General features: G+C 52.0%; 3 protein-coding genes across 3 annotated transcripts; all 3 read right to left on the reverse strand.

The window, feature by feature from the left end:
* Positions 1-9717: 9717 nt before the first annotated feature.
* Positions 9718-13218, reverse strand: HOXA5 (homeobox A5). Its single transcript, XM_042968739.1, has 2 exons — positions 11675-13218; positions 9718-10689 (listed from the first exon to the last, which is right to left on the reverse strand). The coding sequence occupies exons 1-2, from the start codon at positions 12567-12569 to the stop codon at positions 10439-10441; spliced, it is 1146 nt and encodes a 381-aa protein (XP_042824673.1). The 5' UTR covers positions 12570-13218; the 3' UTR covers positions 9718-10438.
* An 870-nt stretch (positions 13219-14088) lies between these two features.
* HOXA6 (homeobox A6) lies at positions 14089-16383 on the reverse strand. The gene is made up of 2 exons (XM_007077113.2): positions 15942-16383; positions 14089-14523 (listed from the first exon to the last, which is right to left on the reverse strand). Exons 1-2 carry the CDS (start codon positions 16381-16383, stop codon positions 14264-14266), a joined length of 702 nt encoding a protein of 233 aa, XP_007077175.2. The 3' UTR covers positions 14089-14263.
* A 6007-nt stretch (positions 16384-22390) lies between these two features.
* On the reverse strand, positions 22391-25372 carry HOXA7 (homeobox A7). Its single transcript, XM_042968766.1, has 2 exons — positions 24892-25372; positions 22391-23915 (listed from the first exon to the last, which is right to left on the reverse strand). The coding sequence occupies exons 1-2, from the start codon at positions 25268-25270 to the stop codon at positions 23587-23589; spliced, it is 708 nt and encodes a 235-aa protein (XP_042824700.1). The 5' UTR covers positions 25271-25372; the 3' UTR covers positions 22391-23586.
* Positions 25373-27363: the final 1991 nt, after the last annotated feature.

The following is a 27363-nucleotide window of genomic DNA, read 5'->3' on the forward strand; positions in this document are numbered from 1 at the left end:
AAGGGTGGGTGGGTGAACAGCTGGGAGAAATCGGCCAGAGGAGCAAGGCCATTGCAATGTAACCGGGTGGGCGTTTTTCATTTTTCCTTCCTTTTAGAGACAATCTGCTTGAATTTTTAGCTAAGAAAAATCAAAACCTTTCTGATAGCATCTCATTTTGATGGAGGTGTCGGTATGAGACTTAAACATGCTTGCATTTAGTAGGTGCGGCCGTGAGAGAGAAGATAGCCAAAGGGTGGGAATAGATAGCGACGCCTCCACAAAATCGAGCTTGGAAACCAGCAACTTCCTATTTCAGAACAATCACCAAACAAAAACAAGCTAGGGACAGAATAGGTACCGTGCCCAGTCTGATCGCTGACGGGTCTTTTCCCCCCCGCTAAGAATTTTAGATTTTATCTTTTGGACGCTGCTTTCTAAGGCTGTATCTGAGGCTAAAGTTACACCTACAGGACAGTCTATAATTTCTGAATTGCTGAAAATTAGCATATTAACGATATCAGTAGCTCTGGAAAGTGGGGGGGTGGGGAGAGGACTGTTGCCTGCCATTTGGTAATTGAAATCTGATGGGTAAACTAATTACGCCATTATTAAGAAATAAATTACTTATTAATTCCACCTAATGTTGATCTTTGAAGTAAATACTGATGCCTTAACTCATAGTGTGTACTTTCCCTTTCTTTTCCTGAGTGACAGACACACCTGGCTCCTCTACTTTTCAGCCCAGATTAAAGCAGTGCAAAGTAGCACAGTCACCATTCTAAAAATACTTTCATATTGGCATGCAAAGCAAGGATTTTTCAGCTGGCGCACCTTAGTTGGTTTTTCAGAGAGCAGGATAAACAGCCTTCTCACAACTGAGTCTCAACCGCAGACAAGGAAAGTTATAGCCTAAGCCTGGAGATACTTCAAAAGGAATGTCAATTCTATCTTCATTTATATCGGTTACTCATATGAGTTACTAAATGCTGGAATATATCCATTTGATGGATAGTCATTTAATGCTTAGCCACATAAAGCCTATTATATGGGACTAATCTTTAAACTAATTTAGGAAAAGAGGTTAAAAAAGGGATCATGTTAGCTTTCCAACTGGAATCACCCTGAAGCGGTACAAAGAGGTTTCCCACATTGGATGTGTGTCTCTGAAGAGTGCTGTCCATCGACATGGGGCACCCTGAAATTTTTTGAAATGAAATCTGAGCCACAGACAGAAATCAATCTTTAGACATCCTCTCTAGAGTTGGGGGGAAATCTAGCCTGTGATACAGCTGCCTAAATCTGTATTTCTCAAAAGCAAGAAAAAATAATATAGACATATATACTATTTTATATGAACAGTATATACATATATAATATAATTTGCAGAACATGGCTTTCTAAGCTTCAGGGGGAAAAAATGACAAGGAAAATTTGCCTTCCTCCTTATGTCGTCAGCCTTGAGTACTAGGGTCTTAACTATGTCTGTTTAGTATTATTTACAGACACTAAAACACAAAATTCATGTTGTTTAGCCTCAGAACCTTCTACCGAGTTTCTATTTTAAAGTATTAATGAGGCACAGGCACTGTTTTGTATATGGTTAACCTAAACGGGTTAACTGTGCCTGTGTTTTATGTGGTTCTATTACTTGAGGAAGATGGGCTTACACAGAATCCCCCAAGGCCTGTAACTTGTCTTTGTGGTTCCTATCATAAACACAAACGGAGCCAGGACCACCAAGTGTTATCTCACACACCGACATTTTGACATTTTACTGCAAGATTTATGGCTGTAATAAACAATCTCAGTACCTTTTCTGATCCTTCCACAATCTCTCTTTGCAAGCCATAGCATCGTTCCACTGAATCAAATAATCTTTTGAAAAACACTTTAAAAAGCACACACACAAAAACGTCTTGCCTTTACACAAGATCCAACACACCAGAGTAAAGCCAGGAAGAGTCTAACTCAATTAATAAATAAACTGAAGTTTACCAGCAGCATCTCGCCAGAGAAAAGATGGGATGCCCTGAAATCGAGCAGAGAGAGAGCATGCTAATCTTCTCACACCAACTGGCTCCAGTCCCTAGCAGGGTGAAAGCGTTATCCTTTTCTTGGGAAACTGGTGAGCACATTTGCTCATTTCCACGTGCAGAGATAACATATATTCCCAACAAAAGCTTTCTTAAAATCCCATTAAATGAAATAACTTTTCATCATGTCCTCGAATCCCAGATGGAAGAGGAGAGCGAAGGGAGTCTAAGGGAGAGGGAGGGCGAAAGGGAGGCAGTGTTTGCAGCCTAGTTTGAATCTGATTTGAATCATTTTGAATATATTTGGAACAGCCTTCCCTCTTGAATGCAACCCTGTCCCAAGTTTCAAAGTGACCGAACAGTGACACCGTGTGCATTTTGTTTCTTATTAATCTTACACATTGACAGTCTTTGTTAAATCACAAGGCGCGCCCTTCACCAGCCGACATTTTCATATTTGTTAGACGCGCTGACCTGAAGTTCACCTCGGCCTTGGACTTTGCGCTTCTAAAAGGTCTATACAGTGCCTTTTAGAGAGCAGGGTGCTTTGCCCAGGTCACTCCTTCTCAGGGAAAACCAAGGGGGAAAAGCAAAGGAAATGTAAACGTTATGGAATGTATTGACTGTATTTGTCCTTTGTTCTTTAGAGCGAGAGTTCTCCAGACTGTTCTGTGTCTGGAGCGCATACGGGAATAGCTGGATTTCAAAATGCCTGATGGTGGTATTTGAGGGCTTCCCCAATACCTACACTAGGCATACGATTTTAGAGAAGCAATACTTAATCAGCCATTTGACCAAGTAATTGTTTAAGGGCAGTTTGCTTGTAGTAGTTTATAATAGTGGACACAACCCACACATCAGGATTGAAATTGATATCAGGATTAAACCTGAATTTTAACCTGGATTGTGCAAGAGGCCTAAAGATAAAAATCCTCCAAATAAAAAAAAGTAGGTACTCTAAAAGCAGTAACTTCTGCAGGTACTTTTTTTTTTTTTTTTTAACTACAAAAACTGGCTAAGGGGTGTCTATGCTTCTTGAAGCTGACATGTTTCTAAGGTGTGGCATGCTTTTAACCAATAACACAATAGCAAGGTTTTCTTGAAGAGACACATAATTGTCTTGGTGAGTAATAGAGGGGGTTTCAGTTTTCTTCATTTCGCTAGCCCAGATGTGGTGAAGTGTTCATTGTTGTAACAGCAATCACCACAGTTGTTTCCTTCTATTTTCATCTGGCACACCCCCATTTGGCTTCAAGCTCTTGGCCAGAGTAAAAACTTTACACATTGCACAGTGGAAGCAATCTGATGACTTCCATGAAGTCAGTGCTTGGGAAATATTTACTTTGCCACTAAACGTACCTGGCACCAGGAAATCCAATCAACCAGAGTATATTGGGATGATCTCAAAAATCCCTGCAAGAGTCCACATTCTGAGTAGTTGAATTAACTTCTCTCTAAAGTTAAAAAGAACAACGTAGAAAAAAATTTCATTTTTCTCCTCTGTTTTCCTACACTGATTACTTGAAGTTCAGTAGATAGAAAAGGAAACTATGTCCCCACCCCCCAAAACAGATTCTAATGGCACCAATGGCTAATGTCGGTGCATGAAAAATAAAATATTGTTTAGTTTTCCACTTGCAACTCACACATGAGGCATTGGTTCCAGTTGGCTTCCTTAACACACTATTCCCTTTCTTTTCGACCCTCTCACCCTTCCTCCTGAGCTTGCTTCCCCTCTCCTTAGCTTTTATTCCAAATGTATTTTTAAAGAGTCTTTTCTGGAGAATAGAAGTCCCTCACGGTGGTCTTAACGAAGTGGTCTGGCATTTATGGATTCCATTTTCCTGTCCAAATGGAATCTTCTTTACAGTTCAGTTATTCACCTGCAGACGGTGGCATTTCTCTTATATTTCGTTCAGTGTTAACAACAAACGTAATGAAAAATTTCCAACAACAAGAACATGTTCACGGTACCCATAAGCATTTCCTCGCTGGTGGAAGGTGGAAGAATCCTGCCCTTTGAGGAGCATTTCCACTTCTTTCCTCCCCTTCCCAGCTCTGAGAACTCTTTGCGACTGGTGGGTGGCGGTTTCACAAAAACCATTCTGTGTTTGAAAACTGCAAAGAATACATTTTGCAAGGAGTGCCTATGCTTGCCCTTGTCCTCACACACTTTCGGGACCATTGTATGTATGAAAAAGAAAAAGAAGCTGGCCAATCAAAATAACAATTTTCAAATAAAGGAAGTTTCCTGCGCCGTTCTCTTGCCTTTGAAGGTATGGTGAAACATTGGAGACTTGCTACATTATTTCTTAAAGATCCACTGATGAGTTCTGAGCTTTTTAATTTTGTGACAAACCCACAAACAGCCTCCTGGTTCCCCAACATCTGAGGTGTCGGTGCTTCAGTCATCTATGCCTATTTACCTGCTGCTATTCCCTCAGAATGGGAGCGATAATTCAAGATGAAATACAGCACGTATTACTCTTGAAAAGAGGAATTTTCTATCCTTTCCTCCGTAATTGAGGTCATTCAACCACTAGGGTTCACCTGGAGTCCATACCATGATACACGCGTCACTCCGAGCCATTTTATCTTTTGTGCTGATAGTCAAGATCGCGGCTCTAACATTGACATCAAACTCTGTCTGGGCAGATGACTAAGAGTGCTGCACAACATAAACTTTTGACCCTCAACTTTTTGACCCGCAGTTGCAACGCACTAACCACAAAGATACACAAAGCTGTGCCTCTTCTTTCAGGGGGCAGGGTTCCCCCCTCCCAGGACACCCTGCTTCTGCCGCTACCTTTTGGATTAAGAGGGTGGATTGGATATTTTTGTGTTTGTGACTGTATTCCCTGTCAAACCAGCCTCCTACCTCTTCTTGTCAGCACTTAAATAGGAGGGAGATTGTTTTTAAAATCACTCATCATCACATTTACAGGGAAAATTTGGAATAGGACGGTGGAACCTTGAAAAAAGTGAAAGAAAATAGAGGATGGGAGAAAGCAGGCAGTGGGAGCCGGAGGCATTTTTCCCCCCTTTATTTAAAAATAAAGACGCAGCCCTAATTGTTGGGAGAGCTGGCCCAGGCAGGCGAGTTGACTGTGAACTTGTACTAAAGCGTGCTCTGCTGGCGATTCCTAGGGTGTGCAGATTTATCTTCTCTGCATTTACTTAACCCGGCAGTGAACTGCACGAGCGTCATTTGTTAGGCGATGACAGACTTCACCTCCAGCAAGGGCTGCTTCACAAAATCGCAATAATTACCCAATAACCTTCATAACAAATATTATTATTGAAAAGACCGGTTTGTGGGGAGGGGACCTGGTGGAAGGACAGCTTCCTTTGTGAAAAAACACCAAACAAAACAGACCTAGGCATATCTTCACTTCTGGGGTTTAGAATGGCCAGCACTGTGGGTCCCCTCTCCTATGTGGGTGGGAACCTAGGCTGACCCCCTCAGCCCCGTCTGGAAGCCCCGTTTATAGTTCTGTCATTGACTAGAAAGAAATTCTGCCTAAGAAGCCAAAGGGATGGAACCCACAACATTCTGCACTCTCCATGGTAGAAGAACCTCGGACAGACTCTGGAGCGAAGGCAGGGGAGAGGCTTCAAAGGGCAACTTTTAAGCTAAAAGGATTGTTTTCCTCTTTAATAGCCCATCTTTCAGGATGTAATTTGCTCCCCCCTCACTAATTGTTTGGCTATAATACTCTTCACATCTCAACAAATGAACATGACTCTGTTTCTGGTAGAAAATTCTGTCTTGCTCTCCCAGAGCCGCCAACAACGAAGCAGGGGAAAGAGCTGGAGAAAAGGAACCTCGGCATAATGTTGTGAAATCAGACCATGGAAACCCTTACAAACCCCTAAGTAAGTGTGACCAGAAGCTTCCTATTATATTTATAGTTCAGGAAATATTGTCTCTTCAGCTTGTAGAAACAAACGAGGCCCTGCACATACTGAACACCTTCTCCTCTTACAAGATGAGGAGCACAGACAGACATTTCTGCCACCGGCTAAGGCTGGATGTCTTCATAAAGACCTTAAGGACAGAGATTTTTTTTTTCCTTCTAAGTAAGTTCCTCTGCAAAAACAACTCCAAAGAATGTACAAGAAGAAATACCTTACCTACAAAACGAGCAGGTAACAAGCCATCCTCTTTGCTATGCCTCCTATGAAAATAGGAAGAAAAAAATTCTCCCATAACACTCACATAGGTCTGATTGGATGCCGTATGTTTTTAAAGTCATTTAACTCCATGTGAGTTAACCTGCTCTCTTAGAAACTCTGAAGTTTTATAAAGATTACAACAGACAGAAATAAGCAAGCTGACCACATTTATAGGCTGTATTTTTTTTTTTTTAACTCAGGGGAAAGATTCTCTATATTGGGTAATGCTGGATATCGGTCCAATAGCCTTTCTGCCCATCCCTACACCCCCGGGGTGAGATGTGGCCACGGAGGTGGTGTGGACGCTTCCTCCAGGCAAGTTACTCAAATGAACCTGCCAGAAGCCTTATCACTCTTTTCTGCTACTAATTTTAGTCACCAAGAAATCACTCAACCAAGATCACCAAATGAGTAACTAAAATAAAACCTTAACCCAATATTTTCCAGGAAAGAACCCAAAACTCAGAGCAGCAAAACAAAAACTCCAGAATTCTCAGAGACACACAAAATAACAAAAGAGAACGCAAATAGAGTTCACATTCTAGTTCCCACTAAGATGCGGACACTGAGCGCTGCAATGCCAGTCTTTTCACAGGTCATGCAAGATGACTTCAGGGATTTGCCTTGCCACTGGTTCAGAGAAGTGGGACTTGTGGGAGGGTTTTGATTTTTCAAAAAACTTCCCAGGTCTGTTTTTGGGCCTCTGACTTTGGAGACAACTGTTGGACTTATGTTGAGTGCACAATAAAGTTTGTTGAAATTCCAAAACTGCACTTGAAATCTTTTCACTTTAAGCCCTTAGCAAATATCTTTAGCAATTAGCACTTGAGAAAACTATCCAGCTCCTAAAGAGACAGAAGGTCCTAATTTTTTGTTTGTTTGTTTCATTTCTGAGTTGGAGAATTTGGCTTAATTATTCCAGGGAATGGGGGAAATCTGCAAGGTCCCTTGTGGGTATCCATCCAGAGAAAGACCCCAGGACAGGCCACAGCATCCCCAGTCACTTTGTCACTGAAGAATGTGAGGGTTTGGGGCCAGAGGGGGTGGTGGCTGAGGCCAAGTTGGAATTGTACCCAGGAAAAATTTACTTCACCTTACTTCGTGGTGGTGCAATATTGGGAACTGTTTTGGAAATCATAGATTATGTAAATTTCCTGGGATCAAACAGAAAGAGCAGCTAACAAAAGAAAGGCGGAAATCTCCTACTGACAAACGACCAATTTCTTCCCTAAACTACCCTTTATGATGTGTCAGGAAAAACAACCTAATGGCTCTGGGGACTTTTAAGTTGGGCATTGAAGACACCTCGACTTCCCCTCAAACTTTAGGGCACAGTTTGGAAGAGAGAGTTTGTCTGTATGTTGAGGGGGAGTAAATTTCTCTAATCTTTAGTGTTTTCTAGGGGGATCCCTAAGTTGCCTTTTGAGCGTCCTTTGCCTGCATGTTTTAATTCTACAAAGGAGGAGAGGAAAAGGAAAGGAGAGAGCGAGAAGAAAGGGAAGGCGGAAGAAAAGAAAGCGCTTTAACTCCTTTCATTTAGCCTGGGGATTCAAAGACTAAAGTTAAATCCGGCCATAAAGTTTATTGCTTTAGACTCACAGGCGGGTGAGAACAGTCCCACCGAAATAAAAAGAACGTGCAGGCAAACAAGGTTCAGGGCCTGGTCCCGGGTGCGGGGGAGGGGGTGGTGAGCCCTTCCCCCCCCACCCCCACCCCCACCCCCAGGTGGGGACCCGCGGTCCCCGGCGTCCTGGGCTCGGCCTGGCAACCCAGGGGCCCAGCCTGGAGGTGCGGCCGGCGCCTCGCCGGCCTCTGCCACCCTCCGGCTCTCCCGAGCCAGCCTGAAACTCGGCCCCGAAGGCAGCCGCCTCAATTCAGTGCTGCCAAATGACCCCGGCCCGCGAAGACATATTGCCACAGCCCCGTAAGGAATCCCGCCAGAGTCCGCCTCGGCCCAGCCCGGGCCTTTCTTTCAAACTCCAAGCACTCCCCAGCGCAGCGCGGCCCTTGGCGCCCGCGGCCGGCGCCCCACTGTCTCCCAGCCCCCACCCTAGGGCTCCGCTACCCCCCGAAGAGGCAGCCCCGCCAGCCCCGGAACGGGGGGCGGCCACGCCAAGTCCCCCCCACACAGGCCCATTCGCACACAAAAATCATCTTTTGCGCCGGCGAGAGCAGCGGAAGTCATTAACATTCGCGGTGGTGCAGCAATTAAAGTTAGGCCTGGGGACGCGGCGGCCACAGGCGCTTTTCACCGGGGTGCCTCCGCAGAGCTGGCTCCTGGCGCTGCTCTTGTGGGCAGAGGGAGAGTTGGCTCTGCCCTTTTGAATTCAGAGGCAACCTTCGAGTTACTGAACCACAGAGAGAGAGAGAGAGAGAGAGAGAGAGAGAGAGAGGGAGGGAGAGAGAGGGAGGGAGGGAGGAAGGGAGGGAGGGAAGGAGATCGAGGAAGAAAGTTTTCAGAGTACAAATAAACTTGAAAGCGCTCAGGAGGCAAGCTTACCTTAACTCGGAGGGAGCCATTTTTCAGAGAGTTTTGAGAACTTGTGGTTTGGACACTTCTGGACCTAAAATTGACAATTTGAATGACCAGGCGGCACACGTAGCCTGCAAAAGAGTCAAATGGAGTCCAGCGTCAGTGAGATTATATGTTATGTGGTATATAATGTTGGATGTCAACTCCCCAAAACCATAAAACTTACTTTAATGGCCCCACGTGACGTTTTATAGCCAGTGAGCCGATCTGTCTGTGCTATGGATGATTTTACGATCTAATTCATAGACAAAACCCTATTCATTTGGCACCCAAATGTCATATAGCCGGAACTGGGGCTTATAAAGTTTACTGTTTTATAACTTTTAAAAGGAAAGACGGCATCAGTGTAAGCAGTCGGTAAATGTGCAAATCTCTAGTTGCGCTTTAGCTGCCCTGAGGAGTTTCCCAATCGAGCTAGGATGGGGTAAGTACCTTCCATTTGTAGCAAATTAATTGTAGCAAAAGAAGCCAGCCGGGCTCAGGGTGAGGAATGGGAAGGGGTGCCTGGGTGGGTCAGAGGCAGAGGGTTTGGGGGCCACAATGTGGCACAGCAGCCTCTTCAGCAAGTGGAGGCCTAGGATGTGACCTCAGGAAAGAGGCAGCATCAGTGTGGGCCCTGAGGGCTGTTAACAAAGCCCTGTGCTTTGCTCCTTTCTCTCTCTTCCTCTTTTTTGTACCCAGCAAGTTAACTTGGTTTCCTCAGAGATGGGCAGGTCGGACTCAGGCTTGAGAACCACCTACCGCGTCTCCACCTTCTGCCCTGAACTCTGATGGGTCACAGTTAGGGAGGTCGCGGGTCAGGGTGTTGGTCTGAGGTCTCCTTCACAGGCAGGCTGCTCAGGTAGCCTCAGACTCCCTGCCTTCCAGCACTGGACAGACAGACGGAAGAACAGAAAGAGCCGCTTGCTATTTGGCACAAACCAGACCAGGAGAACTTACAATAGAAAGTTTATTTTTTTGTTTCCAGTCAGTATTTTTTCCTTAAAAACAAATACAAAAAAAAAAAAAAAAAAGCTGATCACAGTTTGCTTAAACAGCCAGACTCGGACAATATTTGTAACTTTGTTCACAAAAACATACATCACTGAAGCTGCGCTTATAAGAGCCACTTCCAGAGTTCGTGCAAAGGGTCCTACAAAGGCACGCAGGGACACACCGCTTGGAGTCACAGTTTTCGTCACAGAGTCACTAGTCACTACACGTCAAACAAGTTAAGTTGTGTCTCATCAAGTCACCTCTACAACAGCATTAATTACACAAGGAATATAGGTAGTTTGAATAAAAATATCTTTAACAGCTTGGAGCTATTGAGACAGGAACACTTCCACTCACATGCACAGTTAAACAACTGGAGTGCAACACAACATTGGCACTAAACGAGGTTGAAGGGGGACTTTTTTGTGTGTTTTTTTTTCCTCTTTTTTTTTTGTTATAGTTACTTCAAGTAACACAGCTTGCTTCATATAAATAAGTTAAAACATCTATTTTTTTTTTCAAGACAAAGCCATTCAGGACAAAGAGATGAACAGAAAGCAGATCTACTTATACAGGCGCTATAATGGCAATAAACAGGCTCATGATTAAAAGATGAATTAGGGCAACAAGAACAGGGCTTCTTCACAGAAGGAACACAAGGGAGTTTCAGAAAGTCACCTTAGTACTGACACTACGCGGGATCCGCTAATACTGCTCAGTACTTTAAACGCTCAAATACTCAGGGGCGGAAGGCCCCTCCCGCCGCCGCCATGCTCATGCTTTTCAGCTTATTATCTTTTTTCCACTTCATTCTCCGGTTTTGGAACCAGATTTTAATTTGTCTCTCGGAGAGGCAAAGAGCATGTGCTATTTCAATCCTTCTTCGGCGGGTCAGGTAGCGGTTGAAGTGGAACTCCTTCTCCAGCTCCAGGGTCTGGTAGCGCGTGTAGGCCGTCCGGGCCCTTTTGCCTTCCGGGCCGCCTATGTTGTCTGCAACAGAAAAGTCAGCGATTTAGCCACCAACTCCTCAGTCCCTGGTTACCCAAGTCAGCTGGACGAGCCAGGGTTCCTGAGCAAGGAACAGGGGAGAAAAAGCTCAACAAGTCCTCTCTCCTCACCCGCCCACCCCTCCCGAATTTCCTTCCCTCTTCCTTTCTAGAGAGAAAACAATACAATTTGGACTCTGGGAACAATCGGCCCATCTGAGGCTGGAGCCGCGTCCCGAAGGATCGCCCGGCTTGCCTTCACCCCTCTCCTGCCCTCTGGCCCTGCCCCTGGCACCCCGAGGCGGGGAACAGCCCTCCCAGGCAGCCCACCTCTCAGAAACCCACGGAAGCCAGGCCCTTTCCTGAGCGTCCAAGTGGCCTCCAGGTCACCCTCCCTTAAAGTTCCAGCCCCGCGAGCCGCCTTCTGTTCCAGCCTGCACGCTTGGGGCGCCTGCTTTCTTTTTCTTCCCTTTCCTGCTGTCCCTTCTGCTCCCAAACTTCAGAATCCCGCCGGCTCTCGCCTCGATTATTCCCCCCCAAGCCCCTTTTCGGGGACTCTAATTAGTAACGCTGTTTCCCCAGCGTAGCCCTCCTCATAAATTATCCGTCCTGACAAGCCCGATTCACGGCCCCTACTGCCATCCTCTACCTCTCTGCGCCCTGCTCGGCTGGCTTGACCCGGGAGCGCGTTCCGAGGCGCTGGGGTTCGATATGGCATTTTTCCTTTCCCCCCCCGTTGCACCGTCTAAACTTGCTTGGCCAGCGGCCCTTCTCCACCACCCCCCTCCCCATTTGCGAGCGCTGGGCGCTGCAGAGAAGAGAAGGTGAAAGGAGGGAAGCAGGGGAAGGAGAACGGCGGGGAGAGACTCCACAGGGCTGGGAGAGGCGAGACCAGGAGAGAGATGGGGAGAGAGGGCGGTAAAGGAGAGAGGGGGGACCGAAAGCCGCGCCCCCGCGGCCGCGTGGATTTAGAAAAAGGCTGGCTTTACCATGACTTATGTGCAGCTTGCGCATCCAGGGGTAGATCTGGGGTTGGGCGGGCGGCGCCGGGCTCGGCTCGCTCTGCGCGCTCGCCTGCTCGCTGCTGGCGGGGGCGTCCTCCTCGGCTCCGGACGCCGTGCCAACCCCCTCTCTGCTGCTGATGTGGGTGCTGCCGGCGTTGGCCGAGGCGCCGCTGGAGTTGCCCAGGGAGTTTTTCCCGCCGTGGTGGCTGTCGCTGCCGGGCGAGGGGGCCACGGCGGAGCAGGGCAGCGGGTCGGGCGGAGGCGAGTGCGTGGACGTGGCCGGCTGGCTGTACCTGGGCTCGGCAGGCGCCGCGCTGGCGCCGGCCGCGTAGCTGCGGGCGCGCTCCCCGGAGCCAAAGTGGCCGGAGCCGGAGCGGCCGACGCTGAGATCCATGCCATTGTAGCCGTAGCCGTACCTGCCGGAGTGCATGCTCGCCGAGTCCCTGAATTGCTCGCTCACGGAACTATGATCTCCATAATTATGCAACTGGTAGTCCGGGCCATTTGGATAGCGACCGCAAAATGAGTTTACAAAATAAGAGCTCATTTGTTTTTTGATATGTGTGCTTGATTTGTGGCTCGCGGTCGTTTGTGCGTCTATAGCACCCTTGCACAATTTATGATGAATTATGGAAATGACTGGGACATGTACTTGGTTCCCTCCTACGTAGGCACCCAAATATGGGGTACGACTTCGAATCACGTGCTTTTGTTGTCCAGTCGTAAATCCTGCCTGATGACCTCTAGAGGTAAACTCGTGCACTAATGGGGGAGTTGGGTGGAGGCAAGAGGGGTGGCGCGCGCGCCCCAGGCGCGTGCCCGCCACCCGCCGCCGCCGTTCAGTCGGACTCGAGCGCCACCCGCTGGAGGCAGGGCGCATCGCTCCGCTTCCGACCGAGGGCTGCAAGGGCCGGGGTCGAATTGAGGTTACAGCCCATTATGGCAAAATTATTGCATTTCCCTCGCAGTTCCATTAGGATGTACCAATTGTGAGGCCGTCAGCTGCCGATCGCGCGCCCGGCGAGGATGCAGAGGATTGGGGGGAGACGGTGACTTGGATTTTATTTACAACAACTTTATTTCCCCGCTGTGCAGCCCCTCTTATTTTTGTGTTGAGGTTGGGGTCGGTTTTGCCCGTCGTGCCGGCAGCTCTGAAATTTGAAAATACAGATATCACCTTCGGGGAAGGGGGGAGGCCATTTAGCCAATTGGAGAAATAAATCCTGCCCGCAGCAGCAGCTACAATTACGGCTCTGTTTTTTTTGTGAGTGCATGAGGGACAGTGTCCCTGCCGCTCTTAAATGACAGGCGTCTATTAAAGATAGCTTTTGTGTAGTGTTTCTCCGAGGCGAGGTCAAATTCCATACACTTTTATAACCGGAGTCGATTTTTCTTTCGTGCAAATATGGTTTTCGTGTCATTAGTTCGCTATTTGATTTGCTTTAAGTATCCAGCCTGGAGAATCTTCACCACCAGGTCCCTTTCCTCGAGCCAGCCGGGCCCCAATTCGGAGGGTTCTCGGTGAACCCAGCGAGTGGGCCCAGGCTCCCCGCAGCCACAGAAGCTGTTTGGGGGCTGGGAATCCGTGGGCCGAGTTATTAGGGTCTTGCTTAGATCTCCAGGAGTAAAATGAGGGTGCTAATGGAAGCATTTCGTGTTAGTGCCTAGGATCTTCGTAGTTATTTTCCTGGGTCCTGAAAGACGAAAGTGAATCACGAATGTAGCCGAAAGGCATGGAGGGTACTTCCCGCTGGAGGCTGAGAGTCGCAGGCACCCCTGGCACATTTGGAAACCAGGACTCTTGCCGTTCCCATGGCCCTGGGCCCCCTCCTTAGGTCCTGAAAGCTACTCTCTGGTGGCTGCGCAGGCACTGTCGGAGGCGGGGATCCGGGATCCGGAGCTGGAGACTTCGGGAGCCCAGTCTCTCCCGGGGCTGTAAAGTTCCACCCGCGCTCAGGTTGGGTCGGCTCAGCTGAGGCTGCTTCTCTTCCACGGACGGTCGCGCGCGGGGCCGAGAGACAAGGCTGTCTCAGGGCCCCCTTTGTTCCTCACGCTTCTTCCTGTCTAGGGGCGGCCTGGGGTGCCACCAAAGTGCTGGGGCCCCAGCCTTTATGCCCCCTCTTTCCAGTGGCCGGAGTCGATTTGGTGGTGCCCTCCGGGACTTGGTGGCGAGGGACCGAGGCGAAAACGCCCAGGCACCAAAAGGGGCTCGGCCCAGGTTCTTTCCTCTCCAGCAACCCCGCGTCCCAAGCTCAGGGGCGCGCAAAGGCGCTAGCACAAGAGCCGGGGACGAATTCGGGGCGCGCCCTGGGATCCGAAGCCGGCTAGGGCAGCCTTGGAGAGCCGGACTGTGTGTGCAGTGCGCCCCGCTCCACCGCTGAGATTGGCTGTGTGTGGGATTTTGTGTGTGTGTGAGAAATAAATGCTCAGGCGTTTGCAAAGCTCCCGGCTCCCCTGAAGCTGCAGAAGCCCCCCGGATGGGGGCAGGCGGGGGAGAAAAGTTGGGGAGCAGGCGAAGGCAAGGGGGCAAAGCCGAGGGAGGTTGCGGTGCTGGCCTGGTCCCTGCCCAGGCGTCTACTCGCCCGCCTTTGCCTCAGCGTCCTCCCCGCTGGGCTGTGTGGAATTGATGAGTTTATTTTCCTTTTTCCACTTCATGCGGCGGTTCTGGAACCAGATCTTGATCTGGCGCTCGGTGAGGCAGAGCGCGTTGGCGATCTCAATGCGGCGGCGCCGCGTCAGGTAGCGGTTGAAGTGGAACTCCTTCTCCAGCTCCAGCGTCTGGTAGCGCGTGTAGGTCTGGCGGCCTCGGCGCCCGTGACTTCCATACACGGCACCTGCGGGCAGAAATGGCCGGGCGCCAGTGAGCCAGGAGGATCCCGGCCGCCGAACCAGTCAGACCCGCGCCCCGCGCCCCTGGCCTCTAAGCTGGAAACCACCCCTCTCCACTCCAGCCTCTTTCACTGTGTCTAAGGCCGAAAGCGGGAAGGATGGGAGAAGATTATTTCATACCAAGCGAGATGTTTTCCACCTAAGACAACCTGAAGTGAGAACTTATTGTTTTTGAAAAATCTGCTCTGCAAGAAAACCATTACAGGCAAAAGGAATAGAATGAGCATTCTTAATTCAGGGTACCTGGGTCGTGTTTTTGTGGGAGTGCAGAGCTTGTGTCTGGAAGTGATGGGTGTGGAGCCCTGTGAGTAGGGTAGACACTCGGAACTCACACACGAATCTCTGTGAAGGTGTTACTGTGGCCAGACATGTCAGGACTCAACATGTTTTTTTGGAAAATGAAAACTGGTCAGCCCTCTCAAATCTTTGCAAACGCCCCCAAATTGTATGGCTCTTCTGCGAAATGCAGAGCTCCCTTGGAACAAAACAAAACAAAACAAAACAACACAAGGCTTTTAAAGCAAAACACTAGAAGCTTAAAAATCTGCACTGGGTTCTGTCCTAGGATTCTCTGTTGAGTTTTTGGAAACCAGAGGCAAAGGGATGGAGCTATGGGCCATCTGGGGTTTCTGGAAATGTAGGACTGTGATGGGCTATCTGTTCTGGTGCCAAAGGAACCCAAGGTTGGGGGGCTCCCCCCAGGCTGGGTGTGTGAGACTCAGGCAGGGCCTCAAAAGGAGGCAGAAGTTGGCTAAGAGTGAGCAGTTGAGTGGAAGGGGGAGGAGGGAAGGGAGGAGAAAGAGGAAAAAAAAATCCTGAGGCTGGGGATGTGGCCCTCCAAGGCTTTGGGGAGACACTGGAAGAGGCCAAGTGAGAGCCTCTAACTACATGGGGTTTTGAAGGGCAGAAAGGAGAGGGATTGGGGGGTGAAGGGGAATGATCAGTGATGGGTGCAGAAGGCCATCTTCTACTTGGGGATCTGTGCAGGGTGTTTCCAGGGGGAAGTGTGGGCAGGCACTCCCTCCCCTCCAGCCTCACTCTCTGTTCAGGTTGCCCCTGTCACAGGGTCTCACGTAGGGTGGCAGTGACCCCTCTCGATCCCCTAGGGTGTCACCTTACATGGACACCAGTGCCGTGCCTTCACTCTGCCACAGCTTGATTGCCTCAGTGGGAATGGGTTAGTTTTCTTTTTTCTTTCTTTTTCTTTAATCTCTTAAAAAAGCCAAAGAAACTTTGTTCATTCTTTCCTCCTTTCTCTCCATTTCCTCTTTCTAATTTCCGTCTCCTCCTTCCTTCCTTCTTTCCCTGCCCCCTTCCCCCTCTCCCTCCACTCTCTTGGGGGGGCTGCAGGGAAATGCCTTACCCGCGCAGGAGTTCATCCGCTGCATCCAGGGGTAAACAGGGCTCGTGTACTTCCGGTCGGTGCCTTCGTCATGGAGGGCTTTGCCCGGCACGCTGCTGCTGTCGGGTTTGTACTGCTGCTCGGGAGAAAAGTGCAGGTAGTCCCCGGGGCCCCTCTGCTTGCCACTGCCTGAGGGCGAGGCGCCACTGAGGTCCTTATCAGAATAGAAACACGAGGCCCCGTACTCGTAGGACGCCCGGTTGCAGGCCAGGACCGAGTTGGACTGTTGGTAGAAACAAGGTGAGGTGTACGTCTTGTCCGGGAGGCTCGACGCCCCGTACGAGGCCGGGAAGGGCCTCAGCGCGTCATAGCCAGCCGGGTAGAGGGGCAGCTGGCCCAAGAAGGAGTCCTGGCCGCTGGGCAGGCTCCCGGGGAAAGTGGGATTCACAAAATAGGAACTCATTTGCGCGCCCCTCTGCAGGACTGTGATTTGTTGTGTATTAGTACATCTGGCTATAACTATTAGTAGTCATCGAACTGGTTTGTTTCTGGATGGCCGAACGCCAAAAGCGACAGCAGCAAATCGCACCAGCTGACGCGGCGGCGGCCAATGGGAGCGAGCGCTGGAGCCCGCTCCCCGGGGACCGCGGCGACCGAGGCAGCAAAGTTACAAACAGCCCCCAGCCCGCCCGCCCGCCGCCCGCCCGGCAGATTAATGGGCGCGCACAGCCAGCGGGCCCGGCTCTCTTTCCGAACGCCAGCGGCGGGCACGGCCCGGGCAGGGGCGTGCGAATCAGGCCGGGGTAGGGGCACTAGAGTCCGGGCCGCCGCAAAGGCCCCGCCAGGCCCGCTCCCTCCTCCTCCCCTTCTTGCCTTTTCGGATTTTGCTGGTTTTTCTTTCCAAACAGGAAACCTGACAGCCCCGCTCCGGGAGGGGCGGTGACCACGACGGCTTAGCTCCCGGCCGGCTTTCCCGCCCCGCAGGGCCCTGAGCGTGCCCCTCCCTCTGCACGCCCCCGCCCGTGGGTGCGGGTTCCGGGACTGAAGAAGGGGGCCTGAGAAACCAGGCCTTCACGCCCAGCTCCTCACTCCTGCGTCTTAGGAATCCGTGCATCCCTTCCCTCTTTCCTTCCCACTCCCACCAAGGGCCTGGGCCTCGCTACCGCCTGGAGCCGAAGGCTCACCTCGAGCTGACCAGGACGCGGCTAAACGTCTTCCCCTGGCAGCCCCATCCGCCCACATACAACACGTCTCCTTTGAGTCCAGACGGGCTCCCCTCCAATGGCCAGCGACCGCCTGGCCTCAAAGCACCCCACAAGCTGTGCGTCCCCGTACCACCTTTGAACCCAGGAATCCAGAGGCCAGAAACCACTGGTTTCAACAAGAAAGGGACCTACAGGGGAGTGGCCTGGAGACTGAGCTTCGAAGCAAAACGGGGGAACCTGCTCCCCTCACCCAGCCCTTGGGACTCCTCCTCTCAACACCCGAAGTGCTCAGAGCTGAGACAGATCCAGATGTGGAATATCTGTCCTCTTTCTGGAGGCACAGCATCCCAAGGTCCCTGCCGAGCCAGGCATAGAGGGCAGCTGGGATGTCCCAAAGGCTGTGGGATAATTGATGTGCTTGGTTTCTGGGGTGCCCGACAGCCCGCACTTTCCTGGGGTGTACCCTCTCCCCTGCCTTTCCTGGGACTGCTGGGGGCCTGCCGGTTGCAGTTGCCCCAGTGCCGGGAACAGTTGCCTCACGGGCTCCAGGAATCATCTGCATTGCTTTTGCCGTTGTCACAGGCCTGGCCTTTCCCAGACAGGAGGTGAAAAGCGTGTCCCTGGCTGCCCTTGCTTGATAGGTGTGCCTTGGAGATAGTTGACTTTTACAGCACATGGATCAATCTCATTTTGTAAAACGTGATATCTTTCCAATGGCATTTTTACAACTGTATTTGTTGGGCTTGTAAAACCCTTGAATTAGCTTTAAAATCCTCAATTCTGTGGAGGCTGAAGAAAGACTATTTATACAATTTGGTTGAATTTCCGGAGGATGTTTCTAAGATCTGTAAAACTCTGATGAATGCAGGCTGATGGGGTTCAGGACTTGGGGGTGGCAATGCCCTCCTGGAATCTGACAACGACTTCCTTAATCTCCTCCTTGCTTTTTGATTTTTTTTTTTGCCCCTGCCCTCACTTCCCTCAAAGGGAGAAAACTGGGAAAGGACTGGGCTAAGGGTGGCCTCCACAGAACCTAGCAAGCACCCTAGAAAGTGGCTGTTGCCCATACGATGGGGTCTACACCCAGAAGCCTTCTCCCTGTGCCCCAATCAATCCACGCTGGGAAAGTTTCTCCTTTGCATATGTAAAAAGGGCCTGGCAGGAGAAGAGAGAATGTAACATTTCCCTGGAATTTCTTCAGGGAATGGACCCGATAGGTGAAAATGAAAACTCAAGTAAACAATTTTAAAGGGAACTATTTTTTTTAAGGCTATGTCCAAAGAAAATCATGTTTGAGTTATTGTTTCCTAAACAAGACCATCAGATGACAGTGACGTCAAGCAAATTATTATTATATAAGACAAAAATAACTGTTGGGAGATGTTGAGAAATGTTTACATTTATAATTTCTGCTTCATACCTCCAGGTCTCACACAGCATTGGGAGTGATGGCAGTTGACTACGTAGACTACTATTGTTATTATTTGTTATGGTTTGACTTAGATTCTTGATCTAATAATTACCCCCAGACAATGACAGAATTTGATTTCTCAGCTAAGAGCCAAAAACCATTGTGTTTCTAGCTTCTATAGGCAGTGAGACAGAAAAAAATAAATTAAATTGAAATCTCCAGGTGTTAGCCAAGGCTGGTACATATCAGGTTGGCAACGGCCCAATTTATTTCTCCAACCAGCTTTAGGTGCATATATATATATATATAGAGAGAGAGAGAGAGAGAGAGAGAGAGAGAGACAGACACACACACACTCAGGCAAGAATAGGAGCCCCAGACGCTGGAGGGAGCCTCTCCTGGGATAGTGAGAATGGCTATCAGGACACTCTTTTCTAGGTCAAAGCCACAGAGAACGTCTACTTACCTTCCAGCTGCTCTTCAAGGGGGACTGGATGGTGAGCAGGGCCCCACAGTCCGCCCTTTCTCTGGGCTGCCCACTCGACCTCCGCCAGCTTGGAGGGCGGCCCGCCGGTGTGTGTGGGGGACCTTGAGGGCCACCCGGGCCGCCTGGATCTGTAGCCCAGGCCAGAGCCCATAGCATACAGGTGCGGCCTCTGCCTGTCACAGGCCCTCGCCTGACGCCAAAGCCCGCCTTCCTTGCCATAGCCAATCCTCCTCAGGGCCAGCCAGGCCTGCAGGCCTCGGGGCCAGGAATGGTCTCTCCGATTTGAAAATCCCAAAGCGGGCGCCTTCCCCGAACCAGCGTGCGCCCCGGGGACGCCTTGGGACGCGCAGTTTGGACAGAAGCAGCCATAACGTGCCAGGCCGCCTGTGCAACCAGTCTCCATGGCGCTGGGGGTAGGGGGAGGACCCGAGTCTAGTCGGGCTTCCAGCTCCTATCAGGGGTGGCCAAGGCGGGGGAGGTTCCCGACAGGCCCTGGGAGGCCGCCCCTCAGGTCCTCCCTTGCCCCCCTCTGCTCGGCCTGCTTGGGAATCTCTGAGGGGCCCGCGCAGCAGTCGCGCCAGGCTGCACGACGCGGGGCTGCGGCTGGCGTCGGTCCCAGCGACGGCCACAGCGTGGCAGCAGCGAGCGCCCAGCGCGGTCGCAATAAATAATCTGCCCGCGGCAGCCGCAGTCAGGCAGCCCGCGGCCCTGCGACGCAAACGCGCAGCTTTATCCGCCCTGAGTGCACCCACAGCGCCGGTGGACGTCCCAAACATCTACAGCCCCTTCTTAATTTTCGAATGCACATCAAGGTATTATCTTAAGGTGGAAAAACAACAACGACCAGAACCACAGAACAAACAAAAAGAACTCGAGCCCAGAACCTCAGGATCGTTTCTGGTCGCAGTCCCAGGAAGCTCCCGGGGCAAATCTGGCCGACGCGCACCCAGGCCAAGCAACGGTCTGTGCCACCGCTCCACATAAAGTCAATGCCCACGGTACCCTCCGTGCCTCCCGGGCGGCTTCACAGTCCCCTCCCGGCTCGCGGAAAGTGGGGCCCGCGGTCGGCGGCCCGCTGCGCCGATGTGGGGGTGGTGGGGTCCCCCTATCGCCCAGACGCGGTTTGCGTCCTTCTTTCAACCTTAGCTGCGGGCCCCTGCCACTCTCAATAACACCACTACATTCTCTGCACCGAAACTTCCCGCCAAGCAACACCCAGCCAATTAACCCCATCCTCTCCTCCAACACAGAGTTCCACCCACGCACCTAGTCCCTCTCCCCGCGCTTCAGACACATCTGTCATCGGAAAACCGCGTGAAAGGAAGCAGGCAATCAGCAGAAGAACCTGGCCGAATTAGTAAGTTTTTGTTTGTTTGTTTTTTCCCCCTCATTCTACCTTTCTCTCCAGAAACCGATTCCCTCAGAATAGAAGGTGCTGTGTTGACACTAATAAAAAGCAGGTCGATTAATTCACTTTGCCCTCACCTCTTCCCACCTCCCCAGGTCGGGAACTGTCTTCAATTGTTGGGAAATTCAACCGAGCCAACTGGGTCATGAATGAAAAAAAAAAAAAAAAAATCCAAACCCGGGAGACTGGCAAGGAACGCGGAGGGCAGGGCCACTTCTTTTTGGGCTCGGCAAGGTCGCTGGGGAAGAGGGGAGAGACCTCAGTGCTCCTGCCCCATGCCAGGGCGCTGTGCCACTGAAAGGAGGCTGGCATTCACTGCCATGGTGAGCAAGAGAGAGGAGAGAGGGAGAGAGAGAGAGTGTGTGTGTGTGTGTGTGTGTGTGTGTGTGCGCGCGCGCGCACATGTGAAGGGGGGCAAGTGTGAACGGTGAGTGTGGGCGAGGGTGAGTATGCCCCTCTTCAAAGCCGCCCTAGTGCCCTCTCCCACCGCCGCCGGCGCCTGCTGCCATCTCACCACCTTTGCTCCTGTCTCCCCACATGTCTCACCTTCAGATGGCGGCTCCCAGAAGCTCCTGCCCCTCTGACAGCTGTCGCTTGGGCAGCCGGGGAGACGAATTGTCCTCCTTCCTGGTGCCAGAGGACGCAGGAAATTAGCCAGGTTGCGAGTTGCGAAGCGGCCGCCGCGGCGCCGGGAACTGGACGCGCCCCACCTCCAGCGGGAGCGGCCGGGCCGGGCCGGGCCGGGGCCTCGTCTCGCTCGCCATCGCCGGACAAAGCGCAGCCAAGCCCGGCTGGAAGGCAGAGCTCCGAAGCAGGCAGGACGGAGCGGAGCAAAAGAATGCGGCTCTATTCTCGCAAGGGAAATTATAAAAAAGTTCATGTTCACGGTTCCCATCCACATGACCGACAGCGGCCAATGGAAGGGCCGAACAACTCATAAAGTTGTATTGCAAAGTTGTAAATTTTCATAAACAACAACGGATTTATGACCCTTTCCCCATCACTAAGAGGAGGCAGCTCTTACACCGGCGCCATCTTACCACCGAGGCTGCCCCGACTTGGGGACGCAGGTTTTACAAACCCAGTTGGGCCGGGTTTTATTAAAAGAGCAATAAGAAGCGGGCCCAACCTAGGCAGGAGGCTGGAGTCGAGGTCTTCGCCCGCCGAGCTCAGGCTATTCTGCGCTGTCCCCATCGCCCTTCGCCCCTTACGCAGACCCTCATCCTTCCCCGCACCCGGACGCCCCCGCCAAGGCTCCGCAGCCAGGGGGTCTGCGGTCCCTGCCTCTTCCTCTACCCCTCAGTTGCAGTGCTGTGCCCAGGCGCCCTTGCTTTGCCTGAATGCAGGGTGGGAGGGGGGCTGCGTCAAAGGGCCTGAATCCCACCTCCTAGCATGGGGCTGGGTTCATGGAAAATTCAGGATCATTGGCAGGGTAATACCCCTTCCCAAGCCCACCCCACAGCAGTAGGGGAAAGGGTGGATTTTGGATTTGCTCATGGAATTTATGGGTTTTTAGAGAGATTCATAGAATACAATGTATCTACCGAAGATTCCGTTTTCTAGAGATCCGGGAGATGTTTGTGCACACACACAAAACCAAGACAAAAATCTCCAGAGAAATGCATATGTACAATTATAGGCACACAGAAACACACACACTCAATTATGGACACAGAAATACATAAAATTATGGATTCCTGTAGTAATACACACATACATAAAAATGCACATACAAAAGAGGTACACACGCACCTATACAAATCCACACAAAAAGGGACCTGCCACACATAAACACCAAACCATGGACACTCAACACCTGGATGTTATTCATCCTTCCATTTTTGCTTCCCCAAGACCCCTTTGGGCATGCAGACATACCCAGGGCTTGCTCTCCAGCCATGGTCACCTCTCTTTCCCAGGCCCCCCTAGATAAAGCAGTCCATGTTTCTTTGTCACCAAGCATCTTTATTTTTCTGTTACATAAAACACGGTTAGCTGGGCAAGACAGGAAGCATGCCTTCCCATTCCTGGAACCCCAAGCTAAAGCCTAAAGGGACAAGGGGGGACGCAGGACAACACAAGAGATGAAGGGCATTGAGAAGGGCATTAGCCCTCCCCACCAGCTATAAAGTTAGCTCAAGACAACACACCATGCTACAAAGTCACCCCATTAACACATCCTTCCCAAGTCAAGACATTGCCTTACAAATGACCTCCAAGACTATATAAATGACAAAAAAAAAAAAAACTTGTTCAAATATACAATATTTGCTATTGTAGGAAAAGTCAGGGTGTACATATTCAACATGGCTGGACAGTAGGACATGGGGCCAGGGGAGGTGCAGGAGGCTGGGAGCATCTCTGCAGTCCTACTAAGCAAAGCTAACCCAGAGGTCTGCAGCTAGCTTGGGAGTGCTCCCCTCCAGAAGTGGGAGTAAAGGGCCTGAACTTGGGGTGCCCAGACCAGAGATGGAGGGATTCTAGGTTGCAGCACTTAGAATGCTTTGGAATAAATATATTATTTTTCAATTTAAATAGAAGCCAATACCCTGGTCCCCGGACCCCAGCGTCTTCTCAGCGCAGCCTCAGGGACCCCAAAGGCTGCTGGGCAGAAGCAAGAGGGGCCTGGCCCGGGGAAGGGGCCGGCACTAGGTAGCAGGCGAGCCAGTGAGCACAAAATAGGTAGTTTGGGGCGAGTAGGTAGTACTGAGAAAATCAGGTCCTTGTCGGTATGGGGGAGGTGCTGGGTGTCTGCCAGTGTTGGGACGCGTCTGGGCTTCCTGGGAGTGGAGGCCTACTGGGGACTGGGCCCATAGGTAGTTTGGGGTTGCCTCTGGCCGAGGCCTGTGCTAGGTAGTATTTTAGCCGTGCCAGTGCAGAACTGGGCGGCCGGGGTAGGGAGAGTGTCTGCTGGGAGTCCTTGGGGCAGAGGGATCCCCAAGGGGACCCAGTCTAGGCGGCTGCTTAGTCCAGAAAAGGTGGGAGCTGGGATAGGTAATGGGGTAGATGGGTGCAGGTTGGGGATTGTTGTTTTTGTTTTTGTTTTTGTTTTTCACGTTTTCTTTTTATTTTTTCCACTTTTGTAAATAAATTCAGTGAGTCTCTAAAGACGCTTTCCCGACTGTCTGGTGCAGCCAGGGCCCCTACTCCGCCCCTCATTCCTCTTCCTCGTCGTCTTCCTCTTCGTCGTCTTCGTCCTCATCGTCGGCCTTGTCCGTGGCGGCGGCGGTGGTGGCGGCGGCGGCGGCGGCGGGCACTGAGCCCTCGGGGGCTGCGGCGGCCGGACCCTCATCTTTATGCTCTTTCTTCCACTTCATGCGGCGGTTCTGGAACCAGATCTTGATCTGGCGCTCGGTGAGGCAGAGCGCATGGGCGATCTCGATGCGGCGGCGCCGCGTCAGGTAGCGGTTGAAGTGGAACTCCTTCTCCAGCTCCAGCGTCTGGTAGCGCGTGTAGGTCTGGCGGCCCCGCTTCCTGTCGGGCCCTGGAAGCAGACATGTGGACACACGGACACACGGACAATTTAGCCAACACAGACACAAGACAGTGCATTAGCCAGACCGCTATCCCAGAGCCTGCACCTTTCTCCCAGCGCTAGCCCGGGCGCGCGTCCCCCTCCGCCCGCGCCCCGGAACGGAGCTGGGGGAGGAGCGGGAGTGTTAGCGGAAGACCCCAACTGCGGTGCCAGACGCGCAGGCAGCTCTGTGAGGAGGCAAGGCGCAGAATCCCAACTTTACAACCGCCCTTTCCAGCCGGCTAGGCTTCCACAATGTCCTGCTTCCCCCTGACAAAGGGAAATTGTAAATATAGAGTGTGGGCAAGTGGGAGACACTGCGCTTTTGCCATTCAAAGGAGAGCTGGACCGCTTCCCCCCCGCCTCTTGCTAGGCAAGTGGGTGACCATCGGGCGGTCCGCTCTCCAGGGGCGCCTTTCCTCGCTAGAAGACCGCGCCCCCCATCCCCGGAACTTCCTAGGGCACTCCGACCCCCTGTCTCCGCTCTGGTTCCCCACCCCGCCTTTAAATGGCCCCTGGCACTGGGGCGTTAGAGGGGCCCAGATGAAGGGTTTGGCTCTTCCTGCTTTTGAGAAAGAAAAGCCAGGCTGAAAGGAAAAAGAGGAGGGAGGGAGAGAAGAAAGGGAGAGAGAAAGGGAGAGAGAAAGAGGGAATAGCGAGCAAAATGTTAAAATTCCAAGGCAAATGGAGTTAAATAAATTTACGAGGATCGAACCCATTAATTGGGTCATAAAAAGTTTTATGAGCCTCATTTACATACAATGCTACGGGCTCTCCACGCTATGGCGCCTCGACTCTAATTAAAACCAGAAAGGCAGCGCCGCCAGGAGTCACGGGGCCGCCGGCTCCCAGTCGCCTCTCTCGGCTCTCCGCGCTCCCCAGCCCCGCGCTCCCTTCTGCCTGTCCGTCCGCCCACCCACCCGGCCCGCCTAGCTGCTGCGCCTACCTGAAGACCGCATCCAGGGGTAGATGCGGAAATTGGCCTCGGCCGGGCCGTGCAGCGCGCCTTCGTCCGCCTTGTCGCAAGCGCCTTTGGCGAGGTCACTGCAGAGCCCGGGGATGTTTTGGTCGTAGGAGGCGCAGGGCAGGTTGCCGTAGGCGTCGGCGCCCAGGCCGTAGCCGGACGCGAAGGGGCTCTGATAGAGGGGGCTGTTGACATTGTACAAGCCCGGTACGGTCGAAGCGAAGGCGCCGGCGCCGGCCCCGTAGCCGCTTCTCTGCGAGTTGGGCGCAAAGGAGCAAGAAGTCGGCTCGGCATTTTGGAACAGAGAAGCCCCCGCCGTATATTTGCTAAAAAGCGCGTTCACATAATACGAAGAACTCATAATTTTGACCTGTGATTTGTTGTCCGGCAGCTTTCAGTGTCGGTTTTACGAGGTAGCGTGATATATGATAACATTACACCCCCAGATTTACACCAAACCCCATTTTCTTTTGGACCGAGCTCGCCGCAGCACGTGACCGCCCACATGACCGCCTCCGCCAATCTCAGCAGCCCTCACAGGTGGTCTCGCTCCGCGGGGCCAGCGGCAGCCTAGAATGGAAGGGGAAGAGGCTCAAATATGTGGTCAACGAATCTGCCCGCGCCTGGCCCGCCTGGCGCGTCCCGCGGGAAAGGGACCCCGAGGCTCCGTGCGAGCGCTCAGTCCACCACAACCTGGACGCCTAGTCTGCAGAGGCCGCGCGGGGTCGGCCCAGCACAGCCTCCTTTTTGCCTATCACTGAACTCTGGACCAAGCCTTCGGGCCCTCCCTACCCCCGTCCTGTCCACTGACCCAGCCTAGGGAGGGTCTCTGCGCAGTGCGCACCCGCCCGCCATACAGCAGCCCATGGGCAAGTCTCAGCTCTGGGCAGATGGGTTCTTTGCCCGCGTCCCCCGACCCGCCCCCCACGCCCAGGTCCACTGGGCGATAGGCCGGCTTAGACTCTGATCCAGATGGGGCCGGCGCAGTGTCGCTTCCAGCTGCAGTGAGAACGCCACCGCAAGCTGGAACCATGTGGTTCGAATAAAGTCAACGTCTCCCAGCTTCCTTTCCTTAATCGGCAGCACACTGTTTATCCGCCTTAAAGGAAGCAGTGAAATATTTATCTATTGATGAGCCTCATTTGCCAACAGATTTATTAACATGGGGTTCCCCTCCCTCCTTCTGGACACCGCTGTCCTGGCAGGGTACGTGCATTCGCTCCGGGGCACCTGGCTGGTCTCTGGCAGCTTAAGAAACAGCTGGTTACTCTTTTGTCCTCCCTGCAACCTCTGGTTCCCCCTGGTTCAAGGGGAACCAAGTCTCTTTCCCCAAGGTTGGAGGAACCTTGGGCCCCACACCTTTCCAGGTACTCCTAGCGCTGGGACTGTTCTGGAAGACGTCACAGGGGCCACCCATGGGCCTCTGCCAGCTCCTCAAGGGCTTGAGTGCCTGGGAACAAGCAATACATAATGTAGAGCCAGTTTGGAAAGGAGAGAGGGGGTCCAGGTGCCTGGGGACTTCAGCCCACTCTGGATTTCCATTTCTTTTGGAGACCACCAAAACAAATAAGAGGACCCCTCTCGAATGGCCACCCAGACTCTGGTGTCTTCACATTTGCAAGACTGGCTCACAGAGAGCGGAGCACACAATAGTCTCCCTCCCTCCCGTCAGGTCCCCAACGCGCATGGAGCTTACCTTTCCAAGCCTCCAACCCCTGCTCAGGGTTGGACCAGCCGAAGTCCCTGCTGCCCACTGCTCGGTGGAGTGTGGTGGGGCAAACCCTTCCCCTAAACGCCTCATAAACTGCTCAGGCCTCGCTGGAAGCCCAGCCGGCAGGTCAGTATGCCTTTTACTGCTCAGCTCGATTGCACACCATAAACCCGACCTCACAATGGAATTGCCCCGGAAATTCTCCTCTAAATTATAGAGTTTGGTTCCTTGTGTACAAAGCACTTCCCATCACTTTCAGAGAGTCCAGGCCACCCCCCCTTCACTGCACCCTCTCAGGGGGTCCCAGGAGCACAAAAGGCAACCAGAGGGTCCAGACCCGGATGCAACGGAGTCCCAGCTCCTGCCCTAATGGACTGCCCAGGGGAGTGGGTGGGGAGGCAGGGGCTGTCCGGGCAGGTGGGCGCCTGCTGGTTTCCCCTGGGGGTACAAGGGCTGTGGGGGGGGGCAATATCCGGGGATGCCCTTTTTGAAGCATCAGGATGATAGCGTGTCTGGATTGGAGAACGGAGGATGTAACATGGGAAGGGAAGAAACATCAAATATTCCAAATAGCATCGCTTTCTGGCAGGAAATAAAAACATAAGAAAGTTAAAGGAAGACGAAGCAAGCAAGAAAGCTAGGAGATCAAAGAGGCGGAATTAGACAGCTTTAGACCAATAAATTGTTCCTCGGGTGACACAGAGCAAGATGCAAAGAGAAAGACCGGGCCCCGCCGCCGCCGC

The sequence above is a fragment of the Panthera tigris genome, chromosome A2 (genome assembly GCF_018350195.1).
Source record: "Panthera tigris isolate Pti1 chromosome A2, P.tigris_Pti1_mat1.1, whole genome shotgun sequence".
NCBI classification, from domain to species: domain Eukaryota; kingdom Metazoa; phylum Chordata; class Mammalia; order Carnivora; family Felidae; genus Panthera; species Panthera tigris.